The sequence below is a fragment of the Rutilus rutilus genome, assembly GCF_951802725.1.
Source record: "Rutilus rutilus genome assembly, chromosome: 17".
Taxonomy (NCBI): Eukaryota; Metazoa; Chordata; class Actinopteri; order Cypriniformes; family Leuciscidae; genus Rutilus; species Rutilus rutilus.
In genome coordinates, this window is record NC_140230.1 from 10,574,030 (window position 1) to 10,597,383 (window position 23,354).

Below are 23,354 nucleotides of genomic sequence, written 5' to 3' on the forward strand. Positions count from 1 at the left end.
ACTATGCAAAATCAGCAGCCCTTCCGTCGCACTCAGTGTCTGAATTCACTCTTCGTTTTCATCAACTCCAAGTGGACTATATTAGTGGAGTAATGTAGGGAATAGTGAATGAGGGTAAGGGGCGATTTCGAACACAGCAATGATGGTATGATGAATACAGTATGATGCCAGCTTTCCAGAATTTTGAAAAGAGCATAGGCCTACTGTAAATCATACATCATGCGTTTTAATCACTTATTTCTTTTCAGTCCATTTGTTCAGGTGACTGTGAGCAGTCATGCTTATGTAATGCAAGCTTTTATATCAGAGTCAAGTCTCTGCTGCACTTACTGAAGGGACAAGCCAGACAAGAGTGTAGGCTATATGAGATATAATTATCTCTCTTCCCCGGTGTGGTGTTTTTTGCTACAGGAACGTCTGTTGCTGTCTCTGCTTCCTGCTCACATTGCCCGAGTGATGAAAGCTGAAATCATACAGAGACTACAGGGGCCGAAGTTTGGTCAGGTGGAAAACACCAACAACTTTCATAATTTATATGTACAACGTCACACCAATGTCAGGTGCGTCACCCCATACCACAAAATGAGAATTTCTCACTACAGTCACAATCATGAATCATAATGAAGAAATGAAGAAATAGCTATATCAAATGTCTTAAAATGAATTACAGTATGTATGTTTGGCCATAGCCTGGAAACTTATGGGGAGATGTTGTAGTTATTCAAAATTGATGTAGGTTTGAGCTCTTTTGATTGTGCTGAATAATGAGCTAATTAATTGTCATCACTCCTGCTTGTATTGAATGTGACTGAACAACTTTATTTGCTCCACCTGCCATCTTTTCAAATAGTGGACTTAAATTAAAAGGTCAGAGATTTAAAAGAATGCAAAATAGTTTGTATAGCACAAAGCCTGAGAAACACATTCTGAGTTTCCTGTTCTTGCTGTTGTTCATTCTTACATGGTTTGAGGAGAACTTTACCACTAGCTATACTCTTTTGTTCTGTTGCATGGAAAATAAAATAATCCTGAAGTAATTAACTCTTTCCCCTTCCGGCGTTTTTTTAAATAGTTGCCAGCCACCGCCAGCATTTTTGATAATTTTCACCTAATTTTCATGGCTCCCAGAATATTTTGTAATATATCAAAAGAAGGATCAGACTCTCTGCTTTAAAAAAAACAAAAAACAGAGTTATACAGTTTCAGATGCATATAAATCTTAATTATGTATGTCCTTTTCCATTCCTGTGTCACACAAATGTATATTCTCTTACAGTATTTTGTATGCTGATATTGTTGGATTTACCCGCTTGGCCACCGATTGCTCACCGGGAGAGCTGGTCCATATGTTGAATGAACTATTTGGCAAATTTGATCAGATTGCCAAGGTAAACTGAATCTGAAAATGAGTCACTTCAGTCCAGTAACTGACATGTACTTTATTGATACAGATGGTTATAGCTTTACCATTTCCTTCTGCTTTGGAAAATAAATTACAAATGTTGCAGATTGATTACCAAGAGTTGTTCTTATCAAGATGTTTTCTGACTGTTGAAGTCCTTGAATGTTTCTGTGTCTTTCAGGAAAATGAATGTATGCGAATAAAAATTCTAGGGGACTGTTATTACTGTGTATCTGGCCTCCCAGAGTCCTTGCCAAATCATGCCAAAAACTGTGTGAAGATGGGACTTGACATGTGTGAAGCTATTAAGTAAGTTCAGTAAGTTCACATGTCTGCTTTCAGTGGTTCTCAGCTGGTGTTGTTAATGCAAAATGTAATATTTGATCCAGTTCTTTACATGGTTGGTAAATCTCACTTCTGCATTTCTAAATTTGGCCTATGTGTAGGTCATGGTAATTTTTATTTATTTTACATTTTCTTTTTTACAAACAAACAATTTTGGTACTTGATATACACAGTCTGGCTTTTGGAGCATAACCAATTGTGAACCATTGGTTTGGTCGAACTCTACATTTCCAAAGGGCTTGTTCATCTACTGATTGTTTCTTATAGATCTTAGCTGAAAGATTATTTGCCTCAGATTAGCTTGAAAACATCTGTCCTAATTTTATAATTATTATATGCAGGGTGCGATTTGTGAAAAAAACGATTTGTTTTGAAACATTTTTATTCATAAAAATAAATCATGAGAACATGAACTTCATCACTGCATTTGCAGGAATTGTAAAATCTTTTTTCTTATTAACTCATGAAGTAGCCTAACGCAATATTTTTATTCTAATAGCTTATCTTTCCCCACACATATGAACTGTGATCATGCACAACGAAAAAAAAAATGCAAGAATTAAATCCCCCTCCCAGTGCCATTGATAGTGCCACTCAGCTAGACATGTCAAAACACTTATTTATGAATGGCAAAATTAAATGGCACAACGTAGTGTCAACTTAAACCTGAATAGGCTATAGTGTAGGCCTGGCATTAAAGTAATAACGTTAACTTTACATCGCGATGCTGAGCTACAGTGAAATGATAGAAATGACAGATGCATTATCTGTGTTAGTCAATTCGCCTCATTCGCGCCTACCGCGCCGCGCTAAACGCGTCTTTGACTTAACATTGAAATCACTCGCGCCAGACGCTCAAGAGTGAGTGAGTGAGTATTCAAAAAACCTTTTGCTTTAGCCTCAATTGAGTGAAACACCGTATGTGTAACTTCGGCCATTCTAAGTGGTGTGACTGGGACACTAACTCTGCTTGTCATCATAGAAACAGATAATCAGATTGTGATGTTTATTCCCGCTTCAGTAATATCAGAGCCCGTCTACAGAGAGCCTGTCCACTCCCTATTAAGCCCTATTGTACCGAATTTTGGTTGTAGTACCACCAGAGTTCCACTGGGGGCGCTCGCCATGAGTGCAAAATGAATGGGAGTCAATGGGGCTAGACGGCTAAATTTGTCTCTTTCACCCGATTGCCGTTGAGAAATCTCAGATGTGATTGTAGATTTTGCAAGTTCAACGTGGGTTTTAGGTCGAAAGTTGAATGAACGAGTACTTATGTCGTTTTGATTTCTTACAGGTTGAGTTGTTGTTGCCCATAACACGCTAGCATTCTGCTAATGACGTCAGCATTCTGACGTCATTGACATTTTGAAAGACTTTTTTAAAGCAAATAAGTGACTCTAAAAAATCTAACACCCAGCAATGTGTAATTTCTTTGCATCTCCTTTCGAATACAACATTCAAATTACTAGACAAAAAATTATATCCTGAGAAAAGTGGATTTTGAGGGGTATACCGCCATTGACCTCCATTCATTCTGCACTCGTCCTGTGAGCGCCCTCATATGGAATCAGAGTGGAACTGCAACCAGTTCAGAAGCCGGAAGTGTAGTGAGAGTGAAACTTCTCGCCATATTAGACATTCTCTGGTAATATACTGAATATGCTGCCTTCCTTTCGACACACAGCTCCACTGCCCAGCGGACCTGCAACCGTCTCGCAAGTGTTGATAGGCTATTACTCGTGAGGTGTAACCAATCAGATAGCGCCGTGGGCGGGACATTGAGCAAGTCTGAGTGGTGATTACTAATGGTTCGTTTCCACTGAGCGGTACGGTACGGTTCGGGTCGGTAAACCATGAATCGGCTAGCGTTTCCACTGCCAACAGTACCCTTACTTGATAGGCGTGGTGTTGCCTATGCCGGAAAGAAGCGATCAATGTCATTTTCGCGCGAAGAAGAAAGCGACATAAACAACAATGGATAACATACAGCAGATCTGGTTCTTGCTTCTCGGCATGTTTGTCACAAGAAGCCAACCGCCGTCGACATTAGGCGTTTCCCAATAGCAAGTATGCAAAGTTCGGACTTGCCAAGTCCAGCTCAGGAGAATGACTCCCGAGGACGTGAGTCCGGTAATTCTGCAAATGGAACAGAGCGTTCTTCAAAGCGTCAGTCAGCTCGCTCTGCTAGCGTTACTCCGGTTATCTCTGTATGTACATTTTAGGCAACAATAAAACGAAATATGTTATAAAACACCACACTGCCTCTTTACGTTTTCATTTAAAGAAATCTTAAACATTATAGCCACACAAATGTGGTTCAGGCAACGCGTACTGATTATATTCACTGCATGTAACGTTAGCCTATTTATAACAATATATATATATATATATAACACAACCCTGCCTCTTTTCGTTTAAATTTTAAAAATATTAAACTTATTAATATGGTTCAGGCAATTTGTGCATTTGTACTCAATAAAAAATTACAAAACTAAACCCTGTCTCTTTTTGTTAAATTTCAGTTTTATCAATAATAGCCATTATAAAAGTATAAGTAAAAAGTACAAGAAGCTATACAATAAGAAATAAAGCAAACAATTCAGTCAAACATACAAAGTCAGCGCTCTACTCTAACGATACAACGGTAAAGTTAAATAGCCTAAATATAAAGTTATGAAATTTCACTTTGCCCTCAGTTCGGCCAGGGAACAAATTATAGATTCACAAGACCAAAGATCGCCGGTTAGGTCTACACAAGACGAATTATATCTAGTTTAACCACTACAGAGACGTCAGAGTCAGCGGCAAACGTCAGAAGGACCAGCCGAGGAAAGGCTGTTCCAGGCGGGGTACATGAGCGCCGAGCGCCCGGTGATTGCATGGATCTCAAATTTTCATAAATCTTTATAAATAAACCATAGATTTGAGCTTTAAACAACTACATTCTCGCCTGAAAAACTCTTAAAATTACATTTCGTGACACAGTAACAGTAGTATTATATTAAACTGTATATTAAAAAATGGCGCTTCTTATGTTGTCATTCCACTTGTAGCACGCGCAAGTGACGATTCTCTGTCAACCAATCAACGTCCTGCAGTGAGTCTAGCTCCACCTTTTAGTACCGTACCACTGTGCTAGGTACCACAACGGAAGGGTACCCAAAAAGTGGTACGGTACGGTTCGGCATTTTGGTACCATTCACAACTTTTGATAGTGGAAACGCAAATAAATGCGTACCGTTCCGTACCGTACCGCTCAGTGGAAACGAGCCAATAGAGGCCACGGCAGCTATATCAGAGCCAGCCAAAGTAGCGCATTTTAAAATAAAATTGACTTTAATCTAACCACGGATCCGTGATAAGTTTTGTGATCCGTCTCGCCACTAGTGTAGTTTCACTGATCACTTTGAGGGGGGGATAAAAAATAATTAAGCAGAGGCAGGGATACATTGACCAGAAAGGGGGAAATCCCACGCATCCCCCCCCCCCGGCAAATCGCACCCTTATCTCTGAAAAACAACACTGTGAACAACTGGCTTTATAGCACATTACCACAGGAGATTACAAAATATATAATTGAAATAAGCATTCTGTTTCTATCTACAAGTAACTTCAATTTGCATAAAATTAAAAGCATTTTATAATACAATAAATAGAGTTTTTTTTAGAAAACTGTGTGCATACTTGCTCTATTACTATGACAAAATTTAGGCAGAGTCAGTCCAGCAGCAAAGCTTCTATCCCAGTCCTATAATCCTCGGCGCAGAGGGGCTGATTGGTCTCGGCCCAGTGCTGCTGTGAAGGACATGATACCTGGCTGTCCTGATAATGAGTCAGAGGCCTCGGAGGTCAGACTGTGGAAAATGACTGGTGCTCAGTCTAGATGAGAGAGAGTTGTCTTTCTAATATCTCTACCTGTTCTGCAGAAGCCTGGAAGAATGAAATGTCTCTATTAGTAGTTACAGGCAAATTGTGGTGGTGAAAAATGTGCTGGGAATTCCTGTTAAAGGGACAAACTGATTGCAAGGAAACTTGTTACAATCACAGTGTCAATGTATAATCAACTGGGAGAAAAATGCAAAATAAAATTATAGGCTGTATGTTTTGAGTGCTCAATCTAAGTCACAGTGTAGACTTCACTAGAGTTTTCATCATCTTAAACCAAGTGCTAATAAATGTTTTACAGATCAGCACCATTTTAAAGGACTAATTCAAATATATATATATATATATACTTTTTTTTTTCTCCTCACTCTCCTGTCTTTCCAAACCCATATTACTTTTTAGTTGTTCTGTTCACTGCTGAAAACATGGTAACACTTTACAATAAGGTTCATTAGTTAACTTTAGTTTACTACCTTAGTTAACATGAACTAAGAATGAACAATATTTCTTCAGCATTTATTAGTTTGAGTTAATATTAATTTCAACATTTACTAATACGTTATTAAAATCAAAGGTTGTATTTGTTAACATAGTTAATGCACTGTGAACTACCATAAACAAACAATGGACAGCTGTATTTTTATTAACAAAGATTAATAAATGCTGTAACAAATGTATTGTTCATTGTTAGTTCATGTTAGTTAATACATTAACTAATGTTAACTAATAAACCTTATTGTACAGTGTTACCGAAAACATTCTTCAATAAATTTACAAAACCATTTAGTGACCAGGGTCTGTTAAGTTCAGACTGGCTGTCAGATTCACTATAGATCTTGCCCTCTTAAACTTATACATCCCATTTAATGTCTTGTGACCAATCACCACACTGCAGGTTTTAAATGTGCTAAAGAAAGATTTGAGTGCTATGGCATAGGAGAATAATTTCAGTGAATAACAATTTACATTTTAATCTGTCCCTACATGTAGCAATTGTACAACTTCAGAAGACATTTGCTGCGTCCCAATTTGCATACTATCCATCCTAAATAGTATTCGAAATTAGAATTAGTGTGTCCCAAATCGTAGTATGTTTCCAAAGATACCAACTATCTTGACTATCTAATAAGAAGTGCAGATCTGTCCACACTTTAACGGCTAATATTGCCCACAACCCATTGCGTGTTGGACGAAGATTAGATTAGAACTACAAACACAAATAAAAAGGGTTAGAAAACTACAAACATGGCGGATGTGTGAGTCTGACGGTTAAGTAAAGAAGGTTTAGATAAAGGGGCTTGAGTGATTAATAATCATTATCTAATCTGAAGAAAATATACTTGTTCAATGTTATCCACATTATATTTCATTTGCAACAGCATTGTGAACTTTTGTAAAGATACGTTAGGTCATAAACTTTTAAATGCATCATTATGCAAATTACAAACACATGAGGAAAGTTCCCCACATAAAAGAACCATGACTGGCAGATCAACATACTACTACATTTCTCTTCGAAACGGTAGGAAATTTTATTAAATTGAATGTGGAGAATTTTAACAAGATGACTGACTGGGCACTGGGCAGTTTAAACAGTGACAGGATGCACACAAAGTGACAGGGCTGTACGTTAAAGACGCAATTATGAAGAAAGTAGTATGTCCCAAAGCTTGCCTACTCTTCTGCTACACTCTCAAAAGTATGTACTTTTTTCTTCACAAAAACATATGTATATGTCTGTGAATTGGGACACAACACTGGAATATAGCATACAAAGCATAGGGCCTAATCTTGTTGTGCTTTTAAGGTGCGTTTTTGGAGTTTGACATCCTCAGGTCCTACTCACATATGCTGTATGGAAAAGAGAAGCTAGGACATTCTGTTAAACATCTCTTTTTGTGCTCCGCGGAAGAAAGGAAGTCATGGGTTAGGAACAACAGGATGAGTAAATGAGTAATTTTCACGAGGATCATGCACTTTTGATGCATCTCCAGCAACTTGTGAATTGGTGTGACAAAAACAACATTCAAAAGGTCATGCTTTTTAAAAGTGCATAGCCATGTGTCTTGTCTAAATGTGTTTCTAATCATGGGCATGAGGCTAAATCAATGCTCTGATGTGTGATGGGATGTGTTGTCGTTTTTTTTCTTCCTTTTCTATATAGGAAAGTGCGAGATGCCACAGGGGTGGACATTAACATGCGAGTGGGAGTTCACTCTGGAAACGTTCTCTGTGGTGTGATTGGCCTCCAGAAATGGCAATATGATGTCTGGTCTCACGATGTGACTTTAGCTAATTACATGGAAGCAGGTGGTGTTCCTGGGTAAGCCATTGTGGTGGTTTTATGTAAATGTATGCTTAATTTATGTTGTTATTCAAAATTATAATATGCATTTTTAGTTTGTAGAAGATGTGCAATTGTTAAAAATCTGGTGAGAATACAATAGTAATTGCAAGTTCTTGATGAATAGACGAGTCCACATCACCTCAGTGACCCTTGAGCACTTGAACGGGTCATATAAGGTTGAAGATGGAGATGGCCAGGAACGTGATCCTTATCTAAAAGAGCATGGAGTTGTAACTTACTTAGTGATCAACCCAAAGGTATGGAAATCTCTAAACAAATGAACAGTCACTTTTGTTTCCTTCAGGTCTAAAGTTCTCTTTCAAAACTTTATTGCCAATGCTGCTTTCCTTTTACAAGCTCTTGTGGCAATACATATTATGTTGCCACAAGAGCAAGTATCTAAGTTGTCCAAGATACTTAGTTGAGTAGTTTTAGTGAAGTTTGTCTAGAATCTAGTATGTGTTTTTTTGTGTGTTTTTTTTAGGTAGAGAGAAAGAGTCCTCAACACCACTACAGACCCAGACACACCATTGACGGGGCTAAAATGAGAGCTTCAGTGAGGATGACCCGATACCTGGAGTCCTGGGGTGCAGCCAAGCCTTTCGCCAACCTTCACCACAGAGACAGCATGACCAATGAGAACGGAAAAATCAACACTGCAGTGAGTCTTCCTATGAACACTTTTTTTTAAACACATTCTTCAAAATTTTCAAGGCCTAGATTTTACAGTGGAGACCTAACATAGTATTTACCAATAATTGTTTATTGTACAAAAGTAAATGAAAATGTCATTAAATAACAAATTTGAAAGCAGAAGTTTGATTTACCTGCCTAACACATGAAACAAACACTTTTTTTTAATATACAAAGCTGGTAAATCGGCCTTTGATGTTAACATCAGTGGCTGTCTTTCTAACGAAACTCTACAGTATTATGCCATATTATCTAGAAACAGGTACATTTGCTGCCAAAAGATTAGACGGACATCCTTTGATGTTAGGAACATAAGATGTTTTACTATTCTAACAATGCACGCGTAACTGGTCCTACTCAACCCAATCTGAGTGGGATTGGAAGGACGCAGCCTCTAGCACACCTCTTGAGGCCAGGGGAGTAAGGTTTACACGCACAGCTCTTACTAGCCTACATCCGTTATACTCACCTCCCCTAAACCTCATTCCCATCTGGGTCGACAGCACCAAATGTAACCAGTCCTACTTGACCTGCTTCGAGCAGGAATCAAACCGGGGTCTCTGGCGTGCGAGGCGGGCGTGCTAACAAGGATTGTAGCCGCTTCCATCAGTGTCTGGCGCACCTCTTGAGGCCGGGGGAGTGAGGTTTACATACAATGCACATGATAATATAGTTAATGGTATAGTTGACCCAATGTTATAATTAACCCCCCATCAAATTGTTCCAAACCTGTATACATTTATTTTCTTCTGCTTCTCAAGAAGATTATTTTGAAGAATGTCGGTTTCCAAACAGTTGATGGGCCCCACTGACTTGAAAAAAAGTCCATCAACTGTTTGGTTACCGACATTCTTCAAAATATCTTCTTTTAGAAAGATATTCATACAGGTTTGGAACAACTTGAGGGTGAGTAAATTATGACAGAATCTGGCAAAATTCTGGCAATTATCTCTTATTTTGCATAATTGTTAATTAAAGCAAATAAAAACAGCATAATAAAGTGTAGGTGCTGCTTCTAACAACATTGTAAAGCAGTCACAAGAAGCTTTTGTTCTTGTGTCTCTCTTTTTTTCTCTTTCTTTTTTTTCTTTCTGAGATGTCCCTACTGCTAAAATTACTCACCACCTACTCCTTCCTTATTAACAGGATGTCCCCATGGGCCAGTACCACTTTCAGAGACGTTCAGAAAGGTGATTTAAGTTCTGTATCTTTATCCAACAATCACATTATGTGAGCATACTAAAAGCAGTTATGCTACAGTAGGTGACATATTTGATCTGTTCTAAAACCTAGTGAGCTGTCATATACTGTATGTATTGCACATGATGCTGCCTTAGAAACAAGGTATCTTAAGAGGCAGCATAATTTAGATGCCTACCTACTGGAATAACCTTCACTACTTTTATAGACATGTTTTGACTTTTGTAATAGACATAGTATCAGAACAAGGAATATGTATAGAATTAATTGAAATGGTAAATATATTTTAAATGTGTATGAATGCAAGACAAAGAGTCATTAATAAGTCAGTGTCCTCTTCAGAACAAAATCTCAGAAGAAGCGTTTTGAGGAGGAACTCAATGAGAGGATGATTCGAACTTTTGATGGCATCACTTCTCAAAAGTAGGTCATCTCATATCTCAGCTGTATATTTACCCCCAATGTTTAATGACTCAGTTCTTTGTTGGTTGGTTTTATCTATCCATTTCTCTCTCTTTTTTATTTTATTTCCATAGACAATGGCTCAAATCAGAAGACATTCAGAGAATATCCTTGTTTTTCCACAATAAAACATTGGAAAAAGAGGTTAGCATTGATACTTTGCAATGTTTACTTGAAGTGTAGTCATCCATAGCTCATCAATAACACATCAACATATCAATAATTAAAACACAAACCTGTTTGCTTTCACCCACAATGAGATGAATCAGTCAACTAAATTAAAAAAGACACAAGAGTCAAATGCTCTGTGAGAACAGTGTGTCTATTCCCTGCAGTATAGAGCAACGACCCTGCCGGCCTTCAAATATTACATCACCTGTGCCTGCTTGATATTCTTCTGCATTTTCATCGTGCAGATCCTGGTCCTGCCAAAGTACGTTCATTCATCTCTGCACATGTTTCACAGTGCATGACAACATAAGATTGTAGTGAATTGTAGTGAACTGGAGCTGTCAGGGTGAATTTGTTAAATTTGAGTTTGAGATGTCAGAATGAATTTGTGAGCGAGAACACCTGTTCTCACTCTCTTCAGTTTGTAATTTAAGACACCATGTGCTCTCTGTCTATTTCAGAACTGCAGTATTGGGAATATCATTTGGAATGTCCTTCTTAATTCTGTCTGTGATTCTGCTCATTTGCTTCATTGGGCATTTCTTGGTAAGTGCCAGTGGAGTCTATAGTGTTTATTTTGTTCATAATGTCAACTCTGTTTTAGCAAGAGTTGTCTTGTTGGTTCATTTTACACAAGACAATTACATTAATTTAGGTACATAAAATTACAATTGCACAGACTACTTGTTCTTTTTAGAAGAAATACATTTGTCTGCTATTGTTTGGAGCATTCTGTGAAAAAGAAGTACGCTTTTAAAAAGAGCACGTATTACAAAAATAATATTTTAATGAATACATTTAAGTGTATTATAATGTTTTTGGACACCTAACTGCATGTTTTCTTTTTATAAATAAAATATTGATTCATTATTTTTTAAAGTTACAAAAGTTGTTCAGTCAAGATCACTGAGTGATTTTCTTTTTCTTTTGTTCTTTGATTAACAGTAATGACACAGGCTGCAGTAGTTATACTAGCCTGTTGTCACTTTAAGACGTAATGCACAGATCCAATATACTGTAACACATGCGCATTCTTTTTCAACTGTTGACGTTCACTTGAGACGTGTTTAGAAGGATATTTTGACATCATTTTGTGTTTATTTGTCCGTTCAAGTGCAAGAAGACTTGAAAGAGAACTCTATTCAGTATTCGTGCACCGTAAAAGAGGCGTCTTTTTGTGCGTGCACTCTGGATGTGCAGAGCACAGAAAATAGCTTGCGACTGCCGAATTGAATTCTGTTTTGCGTCTTCTTGCGCTTGAATGGTTTTAAACCACATTAAAATGCACAAACAGGAATCAATAAGCGTTTACTGATCTTAAGTATCCGATTTTCAATTCCCATATATATATATGCTGTGTATATATATATATATATATATATATATATATATATATATAATTACAAGTTGCTTTCAAACTTGCATTTTAGTCTGGAACTAGGTTTAAGCCTTGTCTGTGAAACCGGGGGTTTATCATACAAGTGTGCAAAGTTGGGATTGTAAAATAAATAGCATTGTCAAGTTTGAAAAGGGATAAGGAAAAAATGCATCCCATTTGCTTGGCAAGAAAGTCTTTTCTTTTCTTCAAGTCAAAAGAAAATACAATCAAATTTCCATTAAACACATTTAGGGCCAGATTTACTAAACAGGGCAAATTTGAATCAGAGAGCAATCCCATAAAAGTGCAGATAGGAGTGGAAAGTTCTGCACATGATCTACTGACAGAAAATGACAGAAAACGCATGCAGCCGGATCATTTCCATATAGACTAATGCAATCTACCAAGAGCAGCGCAAATTAGCATCTGGTTGAGACTTTATGGGGCGTTAAATAATGGTGCAAATACCAGCAAATATTAGTAAATCACATGCATTATTAATTTGCATTAATCCTGGTTTAATCTAAGCCCTGTCTGTGAAACCAGGCCTAAGTGATTTAACACACACTATACAGGATAACAAATCTGTGACACTTTTTTTGGTCACAACCCACCAATTGAGAACACCTGGTGCAGAACACAAAAGTTGTCATTGCTATTTTCCTTATCTGTTGGAGTTCAAGGACATTGCAAAGATGAGTGAGTCTTTATTTTGACTCAGTGAAAGAATCTAGACACAATATATAATGCTTTATATATTAGACGGAGAGATAATCCTGCATTAAAAATCAGCATATACAGAATAAAACAGAGCTTTACAGGCTAGTGCTGAGGTCATGTTCATTGTGTACATTTCGGAAGGTCTTATGCTTGCTTAATACTGTGATAGTTATGTTGACTCAGCTCCTATAGCTTGAGTAGGTTGCTTGAGCTGTAGCTATATTTCCCAAATGTAAAAAAAAAAAAAAAAAGGTGCTTGAAATGTGTTTATTCTCCACCATGACCTTGCGATAACCGTGCGTCAGTTGAGGATGAGTTATACAGATTTCCTACCACAATAATATTAAGATAATAACAATAATAAGATTCATCCCACCACACAATTTGGTACTGCCCTAATGTAATGTAATGTAATGTATATTATGTACTTAAATAACTTTACATAATAAATTATCCTGAAAAATTACTTTCTAATCATCTTTTGAATTCTATGAATAAAAAATCGTACTTATTCTTTCTGTATTATTTTCATTTGTGTTGACCAACACTAGCATTGCAATAAGACGGCCTCTGCATCTTGGCTCTGGATCCTTAGATCCTCCGGAATCATCGCCAACAAGCCCTGGCCACGCATCACCCTCACCATGGCAACCACAGCCCTCATCCTGATCATGGCTGTCTTCAATATGGTATGTCAACCACAATGATACAGGACATTTCATATGAATAATTTTGTGCTTATGGTCATACAAATACAACACTGAGAAGCTTCCTAATTGGATCACACACATTACATTAGGGGCATTGACCACAGGAGTCTGACATGCGTTATTGCAAAGTTTCTTGGCAGAGAGTTGTGTCCATCTGCGCCCCGACTGCAGAGAGCGGTTTGGCCTCCAGTTTTGGCCATTCCACTTGTGGCATATGTCACCGTTTGTAAACAAACATGAAACAAAATTGTCAGTGTTAATCTTGTATTTATCTGTCATACAGGTCGGGGGAAAAAAAATCTTATTTGTGTAATAAACTGTATGATCTGCCATAGGCAATAGGACAGAAAAACCTTTCAAACAACTAATTGCATTTTATTAAATCAGAATCAGTTGATTTAATTCATTGTTCATTTATTTTTCATTTACTAATTAGGAGAAAATGAAGTCACAAATCACAATCCAATTGTGAACAATGCAGTTTTATGTTTATAAAATATTATATATTTATAGTTTGTCGGAAGAGAACTGGCCCCCTGACTGAGCCTGGTTTTCTCCCAAGGTTTTTTTCTCCATTCTGTCACCTGATGGAGTTTTGGTTCCTTGCCACTGTCGCCTTTGGCTTTTGACTTGCTTAGTTGGGGACATTTAACATTTAATATTCAACAATAATATTGATCTGACTGCATTGACACCATTATATGAGAACTGAACTTAGCTGGAGGATGACATCACTGTTTTCTCCAGAGCGGCTATATATATTAATTAACTAAATTAATAACTTACCATCACTGAACTTACTTACAGTAAGCTGTACTATGATGCTATTTTCTTCTAGAAACAAACTTTGTTGCATTATTTTCCTGTTATCTCTGTAAAGCTACTTTGAAACAATCTGTATTGTAAAAAGTGCTATATAAATAAAGGTGACTTGACATGACTTGACTTGACATTGGAATAAAAAAATAATAATTAAGATTCTTCAATATTAAGATTTTACATTCCCCAATGATACAATTGAAATGAGCGTTGCTTCGATGTTGCTTAAATGTGATAAGCAATAAAACAAATTTTTTTTATGTGCATTTCTTCAAATCAAAAGGCATTCATAATATTTCAATTTCTTTTTTTCTTTTTTTTGCAGTTCTTTGTAGAAGACAACCTATCTTCCACAGATGCTGTTTATAATACATCAAATGAGACACTTCTTCAGCCTGATGGGCAACCCATATCTTACCTGGACAAGAACACATTCTACCTTCCTGTGAGTTAACTATAGTGTTGTGTGTCCTTGTTAGCATCTTAAATAAAAGAATTGTTTAATTTAGAAGGGGTTTTGTTAAGTTTAGCTTTGGTGGTTACGATTGTGGTTAGCTTGTACGAAGAATGAGTATATTGTTAGAATGAGTATATTAGGTAGTATGTCATTTTCTTCTACCAGCACTATACAGTCTTGGCCAAAAGTATTGGCAGTGACATAAATTTTCTTTAGCAAAGTTTGCTGCTTTACTTTTTGTAGATTATATTTTCACGTTTCAATGGTATATTTAAAGTGACAGTGAAAGCCAAACCCATACTCGAAATTTGTCCTCTGCATTTTACCCATCCAATTTAGTGCACACATTAGGAGCAGTGAACACACACACAGCAAACTATGGACACACACACCCAGAAGTGGGCAGCCATTTTTGCTTCGGCGCCCGGGGAGTGATTGGGGGTTAGGTGCCTTGCTCAAGGGCAACTCAGTCATTTCCAGCCGGTATTGAGAATCGAACCTGCAACCTTCGGGTTACCAGTCTGACTCTTTTAACCATTAGTCCATGACTGCCCCAAACTGGGAAAACATTGATAAGCTTTTGCTAAGTTTTAAATACTTTTATTGACCCGAAAAACAAAAACAAAAAAACAAAACATTTATGCAATATTTAGAGTGTTGACCCTTCTTCTTAACCTCTGCAATTCACTCTGGCATGCTGGATATCAGTTTCTTGGCCAAATCTTGACTTGACTAATCTATTCTTGCCTTATTAGCACTTGGAGTTGATCACAATTTGTGGGCTCTTGCTTGTCCACTCGTCTTTTGAGGATTGGTGGCAGGTTCTCTATGGGATTAAGTTCGGGGTAGTTGCATTTCATGGATCTAAAATGTCAAAAAAAAAAAAAAAACTCTGAGCCACTTCATTATCATTCTTGCCTTGTGACAATGAATGGATCAACACCAAATTACACCTGGATTGATTGGAGACATATGGATGGTCTCAGGTCTTCACTGTTGTCATGACACAGGACTCATGGTAGAATTTACCTCTTCTTCTCCAGGCAATTGATTTTCCAGATGTCCCAACAGCTGGAAGGGGGCTTTATCAGAGAAAATAACTTTGCACCAGTCTTCTGCAGTCTAATCCTTGTACTTCTGCAGAATTTCAGTATGTCCTTGATGTTTTCTTGGAGAGAAGTGGCTTCTTTGCTGCCCGTCTTGACACCATGTCGTTGTCCAAAAGTCTTGGCCTCGCTGTGTGTGCAGATGCTCTCACACCCTCCTGCTGTCAATACTGAGCAAGCTCTACTGGTGGGGACACGATTCCATAGCTGACTCCTCAGGAGGAGATGGTCCTGGCGCTTGCTGGACACTCTGGGACGTCATGACGCCTTCTTCAGTGCAGTTGAACCTCTCCTTGAAGTTCTTGATGAGTTTGTAAATGGTTCTTTCAGGTGCAATATTCCTTGCAGCAATTTCCTTGCATGTGAGGCCATTTTGATGCACAGATGGTCACACAGCTTTATTTGGCGATAACCATTGCGAACACAATAATTGGAAGCATTTCTTCCCTCCTTTTATAACAATCAGTCTGATTTTATAATCCATCAGAATGATAGATTGATTTCACCTGACTACTTGTTCATACTTTCCCATGTGCTGATGATATGATTGGTGAAATGATGTTAGCTTGTCATTTTGTGTCAAGGGACTGTTTACACGAGAACGCTCGTGGGTGAAAACGTAAAAATATTTTATCAGATGTGCCTTTCGTTTAGACGGCGACGGCGTTTTTGGGGCTTAAAAACGCAAAAAAGTGAAACCACCCTCCAGAGTGGAAATCTTAAAAACGCTCCACCTGTTCCTGTCTAAAGTGTAAAAACGCAAAAAAGTCTACTAAGGAGAGAAATAGAAGGAAGGTTGTACGCAGGCGCGCAGACTTGGTGTTGTTGTGTGGCAGTGCTTCACATTGCCACCTAGCCGCCTGGAGTGCATACTACATCGAATTTCACACACTTTTGCGTCACCATATGCACGCAGATTTCCCCCCCATAACGCTTGTCTAAATGCAGAATAAAAAGTGATAACGCAACGCTACTTTTGCGTTTTCTCTTCAGATCGTTTCCGTGTAAACATAGCCTCAGACTTATTCAGTTGTGTTCATTCTTAATTTTCATGGACTTTTAGTTTGTTTTCATTAGGCACATGTGTTCCTTTGTTTGAATTTCCCACCACTTATCAGTTTCCATGGACACTAATCATCATCACAGCTGTTTGTCACTGAGTTCATCACCATGTGTATATTAGTTCCTCACCTTCACTCAGTGTTTGTCTGGACTATACTTATGTTAGCCTCAGTGTTAGTTCTAAGCATCTGTGGAATACCTTTTGGAATATCTTAAAGTTGCATAAGGTGCCCAATTTGAGGGAGTTAAGTACTTTTAAAACAACAGTCATTATACTGTTTATCGTGATGTTCCGTATGTTGATTAAATGTAGTGAAATTATTATTATTTAAAACTATACTTACAGCATTTATGAATTTCTTTGAATTCCATTTCAATTCTACTTTCCAATTTAGCACGTTTGAATTACAATTCTACATCCTATTTGCTTCCTCAAATCCAATCCAATGCAAGTTTGGAATATAAATGTATAAACAAACAAATAAATGCTATATATGGTTGAGGAATTCAGACAAATTGAGCAAAGATATCAATATATTTTTTAATTAAATGTATCACATTTTGGATTTTTATTAAACTCTGTGTTTTGAATCATCATCTTCTGCTTCTTCATCGTCTGCTTGCTGACACAATTCTAAAATCGTTCTAATATAGAACATTTATACTGCTGCTTCAGTTTTTTTTGTGTTTGTTTCATACACTTTATGAAACAAGTTTTGACTGGTGCTAATACACACTGCTGTCAAAATCTGGCAGAAGTTGGGCAAAAGCAGTTCATCTGAAGAACAGGCCTTAGGCAAAAGGATTCAGAGTGTTCCATAAGTGTTTACTATATAACAAAATGCAAAGCTTTTTTTGTAGATAGATAGCCAACTGGTTATGTGTGTTTTTTTGTTTTGTTTTTTTTAACAGTAACAACACAGTGTTTATGATTTCTGTTTTTCTGCCATTAGTATTTTATCTACAGTTGCATTCTGGGACTGATCTCCTGCTCAGTGTTTCTGAGGATCAACTATGAGCTAAAGATGCTAATCATGCTAACAGCCGTGGTGCTCTACAACGTCATCATACTTCAAACACACGCATCTCTGCTGGACGAGTACAGCAAGTTCCTCTACAAAACCGAAATCCTGGAAAGGTGAGTGCTTGTTAAAATACACTTGTAATACACTTGTAAAATACACTTGATGGTCAGAATTATGTAGAGACTCAAAAAATACACAGATATGTGGTTGGGAATGGACATTAATAAACAGTTAGTCCTTCCTGTGCAAATATAAGAGCTTCCATTGCTCTGGGTAAGCATTGCACTAGATCACAATGGATGTGATTCTCTCATTCAGACACAAAAGCATCATTGAGGTCAGGCACGGAGGCTGTTGGGTTGCAGTCAGCATTTTAGTTCATCCCACAGGTGTTCATTGGGGTTCAGGTCTATACTTTTTTTTTTTTTACAAAAAAAGTTCTTCCACACCAGACAGTAAATTATTTGTTTAGGATCTCACATTGTCACCCTGGAACAGAAAACATCTCTCCCCAAACTGTTGCCACAAAGTGCAGAGCACACAGTTATCCAGATGTCACTGTGTGTTCATTATGATTTGTTTTTACTGAATTTCACTGGAGCCCATTAAGTCGAAAGGAGTGTCCAAATACAGTACTTTTGGCCATGTAATGTGTGCTGAATATGTTGCACCATAGTAATTGTATCAACTGCAACATCAAATCTCTCACATTGTTTCAAAACTTTCAATACTTCACATATTATTTAACAGGTTATTCCCCATTAAATTTTGTTGTAGCTAGTCAAATCTGATCTGATAAGGTAATCATAGGCAACCATGTGTATACATCAAACCACCATTTTTAGTGTGAAGCAATTCATACAATTATCTAAAAACTCTTGATGTTTCGGTCCTTTATCCCAAAACTAGCTCAACAAAATGGATTTGCTTCACGCACAACAGTTTCCTGATGATTACTGATTTTGTTCTAGAAATCAGAGATGGATGTTGAAAATAAATCAGTGTGAACCAGCACAGACACTTCCTGTTAATTGACAGCTGTGGTGGACATGGTCTGCTGGCCATCTTGGGCTACAGATGACACGATTTGTTACAAAAAAACAAGTGATGCTGGCAAGTCTTATATCTCTCTGTCTCTCTTTCTCTTGACAAAACAAGGCCAGGAGTTCTGAAAGACTTGAAAACAATGGGCTCTGTGTCTCTCTTTATATTCTTCGTCACCCTGCTTGTTCTAGCTAGACAGGTGAGTTCTTTTTATAAACCAAATCATTCGTGGATTACAACAGTTGGTGAAATAGTGATCATTATGTTAAACATTTATTTGCATATTGTATGTATGCACATGTGCTAAATTTTTAAATGCACTTTACAGGGTTGGGGCACAATTCAGAATTGAAGAACTGGCTTCCTTTCTCACAGTAAATGAAAAAAGAAATTTGAATTAAAGTTGCATAAGCTGCCCAATTGGAGGGATTTAAGTACTTTCAAAACAACAGTCATTATACTGTTTATCGTGATATTCAGTATGTTGAGGAAATGTAATGACATTATTATTTAAAACTACACTTACAGCAGTTATGAATTTCTTTGGATTCCATTTCAATTCTACTTTCCAATTTAGCACGTTTGAATTACAATTCTAAATCCTATTTGCTTCCTCAAATCCAATCCAATGCAAGTTTGGAATAAAAATGTAAACAAATAAATAAAATGCTTTATATGGTTGAGGAAGGCAGACAAATTGAGCAAAGATATCAGATTTTTGCCATAGTTTCTAAAGGATTTTAGCCAAGAGAGGCCATGCAGTAAAATTAATTTACCACAGGCAATATGCATCAAAATGCAAAATGATGTGCAAAAGTTATTTTAAAAGTTATTATTGATAATATCCACAACATTTTAATTTAAATTGATAGTTATTTCTTACAGAAATAACAATAACAATATATAAAACGCTGCTTCATGATTCCTTAATTGCAACTGCTAGAGACTGATTATATTAGAAGGAGGGACTGGGGTCATTCTAGTAAATATTTTATTTCATGCTATTTAATGTTTTTTATTCAATGTATCACACTTTACTAAAAAGATTTTAATTTAAATATAACAGTTATGAAGTAAGCGACAGAACTCTGACCTTGATTGCATGGGTGTTTTAGTACATGTAGTTCATTAATATTACTCTGTTTTTAATAATGCAGCGTGACCAAACATATAGTCAGAACTTGACGAGTAACATTTTTTTTCTTAGAGTAGCGGTGTGATAGTAGAAACAGAAGATGGACAGATTGATATGCAGGGCCACTCTCCTCAGGGTGTTTGTCCAACCTCTCTCATCCATGTAATTTCAGACAGGCGTGTTGATTTAATTCACTTCTTTATTAGTCTGTTTATTTCCTTCATGTGGCTTATGTTACAAAGCGATCACAGATCCCACTCTGTTTATTAAAGGAACAAGAGTGCAGTTTTCTATACCTACTTGCAATAAATTAAGAACCCTTGGGGTTGAATTGCAATGACAAATAAATGTAACTATAATTAATGTGTAGTTTAATTTATAGTTTTATAATATGTGGTCACTGTGTGAAATCTCCTTATTGATCAGTGTTTTTACACAGTACCATTTATTATTTGATGTAATCATATTTGCTTTAAATGATACTTCAGGTTCTATTTTACAATCAGAATATGAGGACACTAAACTTGGTTAAGGTATTAAGATGACAACATTAGATGGCAAGATAGGCAAACTCCAGCATATAATTAAATATGGGTTTTATTGTATTATGCTGAAAAGACAGAAAAAAAAAGAAAAGAAAAAAAGGAAAAGCTCAAAGGAAATACTGACTACAATGAATTGGATGATCTGCATGACTTATCACAATTCAGGTTTATAATTTTCCAAAGGTTCTCAATGGCCAGATCCTCCAGAATTATGGAATTAAGAATTAAGACGGATAGGATCCAGACCGGGAGTTCAAACCTTGCATGCCGGTCATAGAAAATGTCAAGAAGTATACTGTATTGATTAGAATGCAATTGACAGTGTAATCTGATTAATGATAAAGAAACCCACTATAATATTCTGAAAGAGTTTACCATATGACATTTGATTGTGAAGATGTATTGCAAGCATTTGGAGGTTATTGTAGCCAACGAAAGGTATTAAAGGGTTAGTTCACCCTACACATTTATCATTTACTCACCCTCATGTTGTTCCAAACCCTTTCGTTCATCTTTGGAACACAAATGAAGATATTTTTTATGAAATCTGAGAGATTTCTATCCCTGCATTGACAAAATAAATCCATGTGAATAGTGCGGTTTAGTCCAAATTTCCTGAAGAGACACGATCGCTTTATATGATGAAAATATTTCATTCATGCTTTTATTCACATATAAACATTGATCAACTCACACATCAGTTATTATCAACGGAAGCTTAAGCATGCTTGCGTGACATGCGAGAACCAATGAGGTTCATTCTTGTGTGTTTCGCAGCACGTTTGAGTTTCCGCAAGAACCAATGAGGGTTGTTTTCGCGCGTAAAGCAAGTATGGTTGAGCTTCTGTTTATGTACACTGATTAAGGTTTATACATGAAGAAAAGCCTACATTTAATCAGTTCATCATATAAAGTGATCATGTTTCTTCAGAAAACGAAACCACCAGATTCATATGGATTAGTTTTACTATCTCTTTATGAACTTTTTGAAACGTCAAAGTAGTCGTTGTGTAGCTGTCAATGGAGGGACAAAAATCTCTCAAAAATTTTATTTAAAATATCTTCATTTGTGTTTCAAAGGTGAACGAAAGTCTTACAGATTTGGAACGACATGAGGGTGAGTAAATTATGACAGAATTTTTTGGTGAACTAACCCTTTAAATCTAAGGATTCAAATAATTTTCCCACCATGCAATGAATGGCATGAAAACAAAATTGTTTGTTATTTGTTTATAATTGTGATAATTTTATGAACAATTTATCCAGAAGTTGAGGTAAAATCTCATTTTCCTGCAACAGTTTGTTTCTTTCTTTTATTTTTCACTGTCTCCTTTAGACTAAAGTGTCATATTACATGTTCTGTGAAAGTACTGGGATTTAATATTGGTTTGTCGTTTGGTGATTTTGTTTTGCTTATCACCATGATTTTTCTCATCATTATGAATTATTATTATTATTATTTATTTATTTTAATAAATTGATACTTTTATTTAGCAAGGACACATTAAATTGTAAAATACTAATGACAGTAAAGACACTTATACTGTTACAAATGATTTGTTTCCAGTAAATGCTGTTCTTCAAACTTTCTGTTCTGTTCTGACACTGAATTGTGGTTTCCACACTTAATTAAGCAGCACAACAAGAGGGTTTCTTCAGCACCAAATCAGCATTTTAGAATGATTTCTTAAGGATAATATGACACTAAAGACTGGAGTAATGGCTGCTGAAAATGGAGATTTGCCTTTACAGAAAAATAACAATTTGAGATATACTACAATAGAAAACAGGTCCTTTAAAATATTAAAAGGATAGTTCACCCAAAAATGAGAATTCTATCATCATTTACTCACCCTCAACTTGTTTTAGAATAAGTTTTGAGTTTTTTTCTTCTGTTAAACACAAAACAAGATATTGTGAAGAATGCTTTTAATCAGCAGAAGAAATAAACTCATTCAGGTTTGGAACAACTTTGGAGAGTGAATAAATGTTGACAGAATTTTACATTTTGGTTGAACTTTTCCTATAATAATATTTTACAATATTACTGTTATTGACAAAAATTTGTAATCAAACAAACCGAACCTTGGTGAATATAAGAACAAAAAAAAGCCTCTTACTGGTTACTTATGTAAACATGGTTCCCTGAGAAGGGGAACGAGACACTGCATCCCCTAGAGGACACTTTGGGTAATGCCTCAGGCATGACCGGTGTCTGGAGCATGTGTGAAAACACGTCAATGAACTTGACATTGGCCGACGACAGCTTATGGCGTACTACTGGTGCAACTGGGATTATAAAAGGGCACCTGTAGAACACGTCATCACCTCTTGTCTGAAGGAGATGTGTGCAGGAATATTTGAAAGCATGGCAAGGAGATGCAGTGTCTCGTTCCCCTTCTCACCCCGGATTTCCACCAACTGCGGAACGGCTGCAGATCGGCTCCGCTGCGTGTCGGCTCTGTGCTCCGCCGTCCTTCAATATCCACCAGGTCCGGATTTGTTGCGGAATGACTGACAGCAGAAGTCATGAGGACCCACGAGATCTCGCTAATTCACGTATGATCGCGCGTTATAAATGCTGAATTGCTGCGGAGCTCACCGGCATCCGTCAAAAATGGAAGCTCTGAGTATCTGCTCCAGAGGGCTGCGGATCCGCAGTTAGTGAAAATACACACATTGACATTAATGGAAACCTATTGACTCCGCCGCCGTTCCGGAGCGGATCCGCAGCCGTTCCGCAGTTGGTGGAAATCCGGGGTCAGGCAATCATGGTTACATACAGTACGTAACCTGCGATGTTCCCTTTCGAATGGGAACTCGAACTGCATCCCCTAGAGGACACTTT

At 37.0% G+C, this 23,354-nt stretch overlaps 1 protein-coding gene across 1 annotated transcript in view; it reads left to right on the forward strand.

The window, feature by feature from the left end:
- Window positions 1-23,354, forward strand: part of adcy2a (adenylate cyclase 2a) — a 125,235-nt gene that overhangs the window by 96,889 nt on the left and 4,992 nt on the right. The window contains exons 5-19 of the mRNA XM_084435542.1: window positions 412-560; window positions 1,277-1,388; window positions 1,584-1,711; window positions 7,797-7,955; window positions 8,104-8,236; window positions 8,464-8,640; window positions 9,819-9,862; window positions 10,215-10,295; window positions 10,409-10,478; window positions 10,670-10,767; window positions 10,967-11,051; window positions 13,155-13,292; window positions 14,458-14,577; window positions 17,711-17,895; window positions 18,941-19,025. Of these exons, the coding sequence (XP_084291668.1) occupies window positions 412-560; window positions 1,277-1,388; window positions 1,584-1,711; window positions 7,797-7,955; window positions 8,104-8,236; window positions 8,464-8,640; window positions 9,819-9,862; window positions 10,215-10,295; window positions 10,409-10,478; window positions 10,670-10,767; window positions 10,967-11,051; window positions 13,155-13,292; window positions 14,458-14,577; window positions 17,711-17,895; window positions 18,941-19,025 (1,764 nt within the window). The remainder of the gene's footprint in view (window positions 1-411; window positions 561-1,276; window positions 1,389-1,583; window positions 1,712-7,796; window positions 7,956-8,103; window positions 8,237-8,463; window positions 8,641-9,818; window positions 9,863-10,214; window positions 10,296-10,408; window positions 10,479-10,669; window positions 10,768-10,966; window positions 11,052-13,154; window positions 13,293-14,457; window positions 14,578-17,710; window positions 17,896-18,940; window positions 19,026-23,354) is intronic.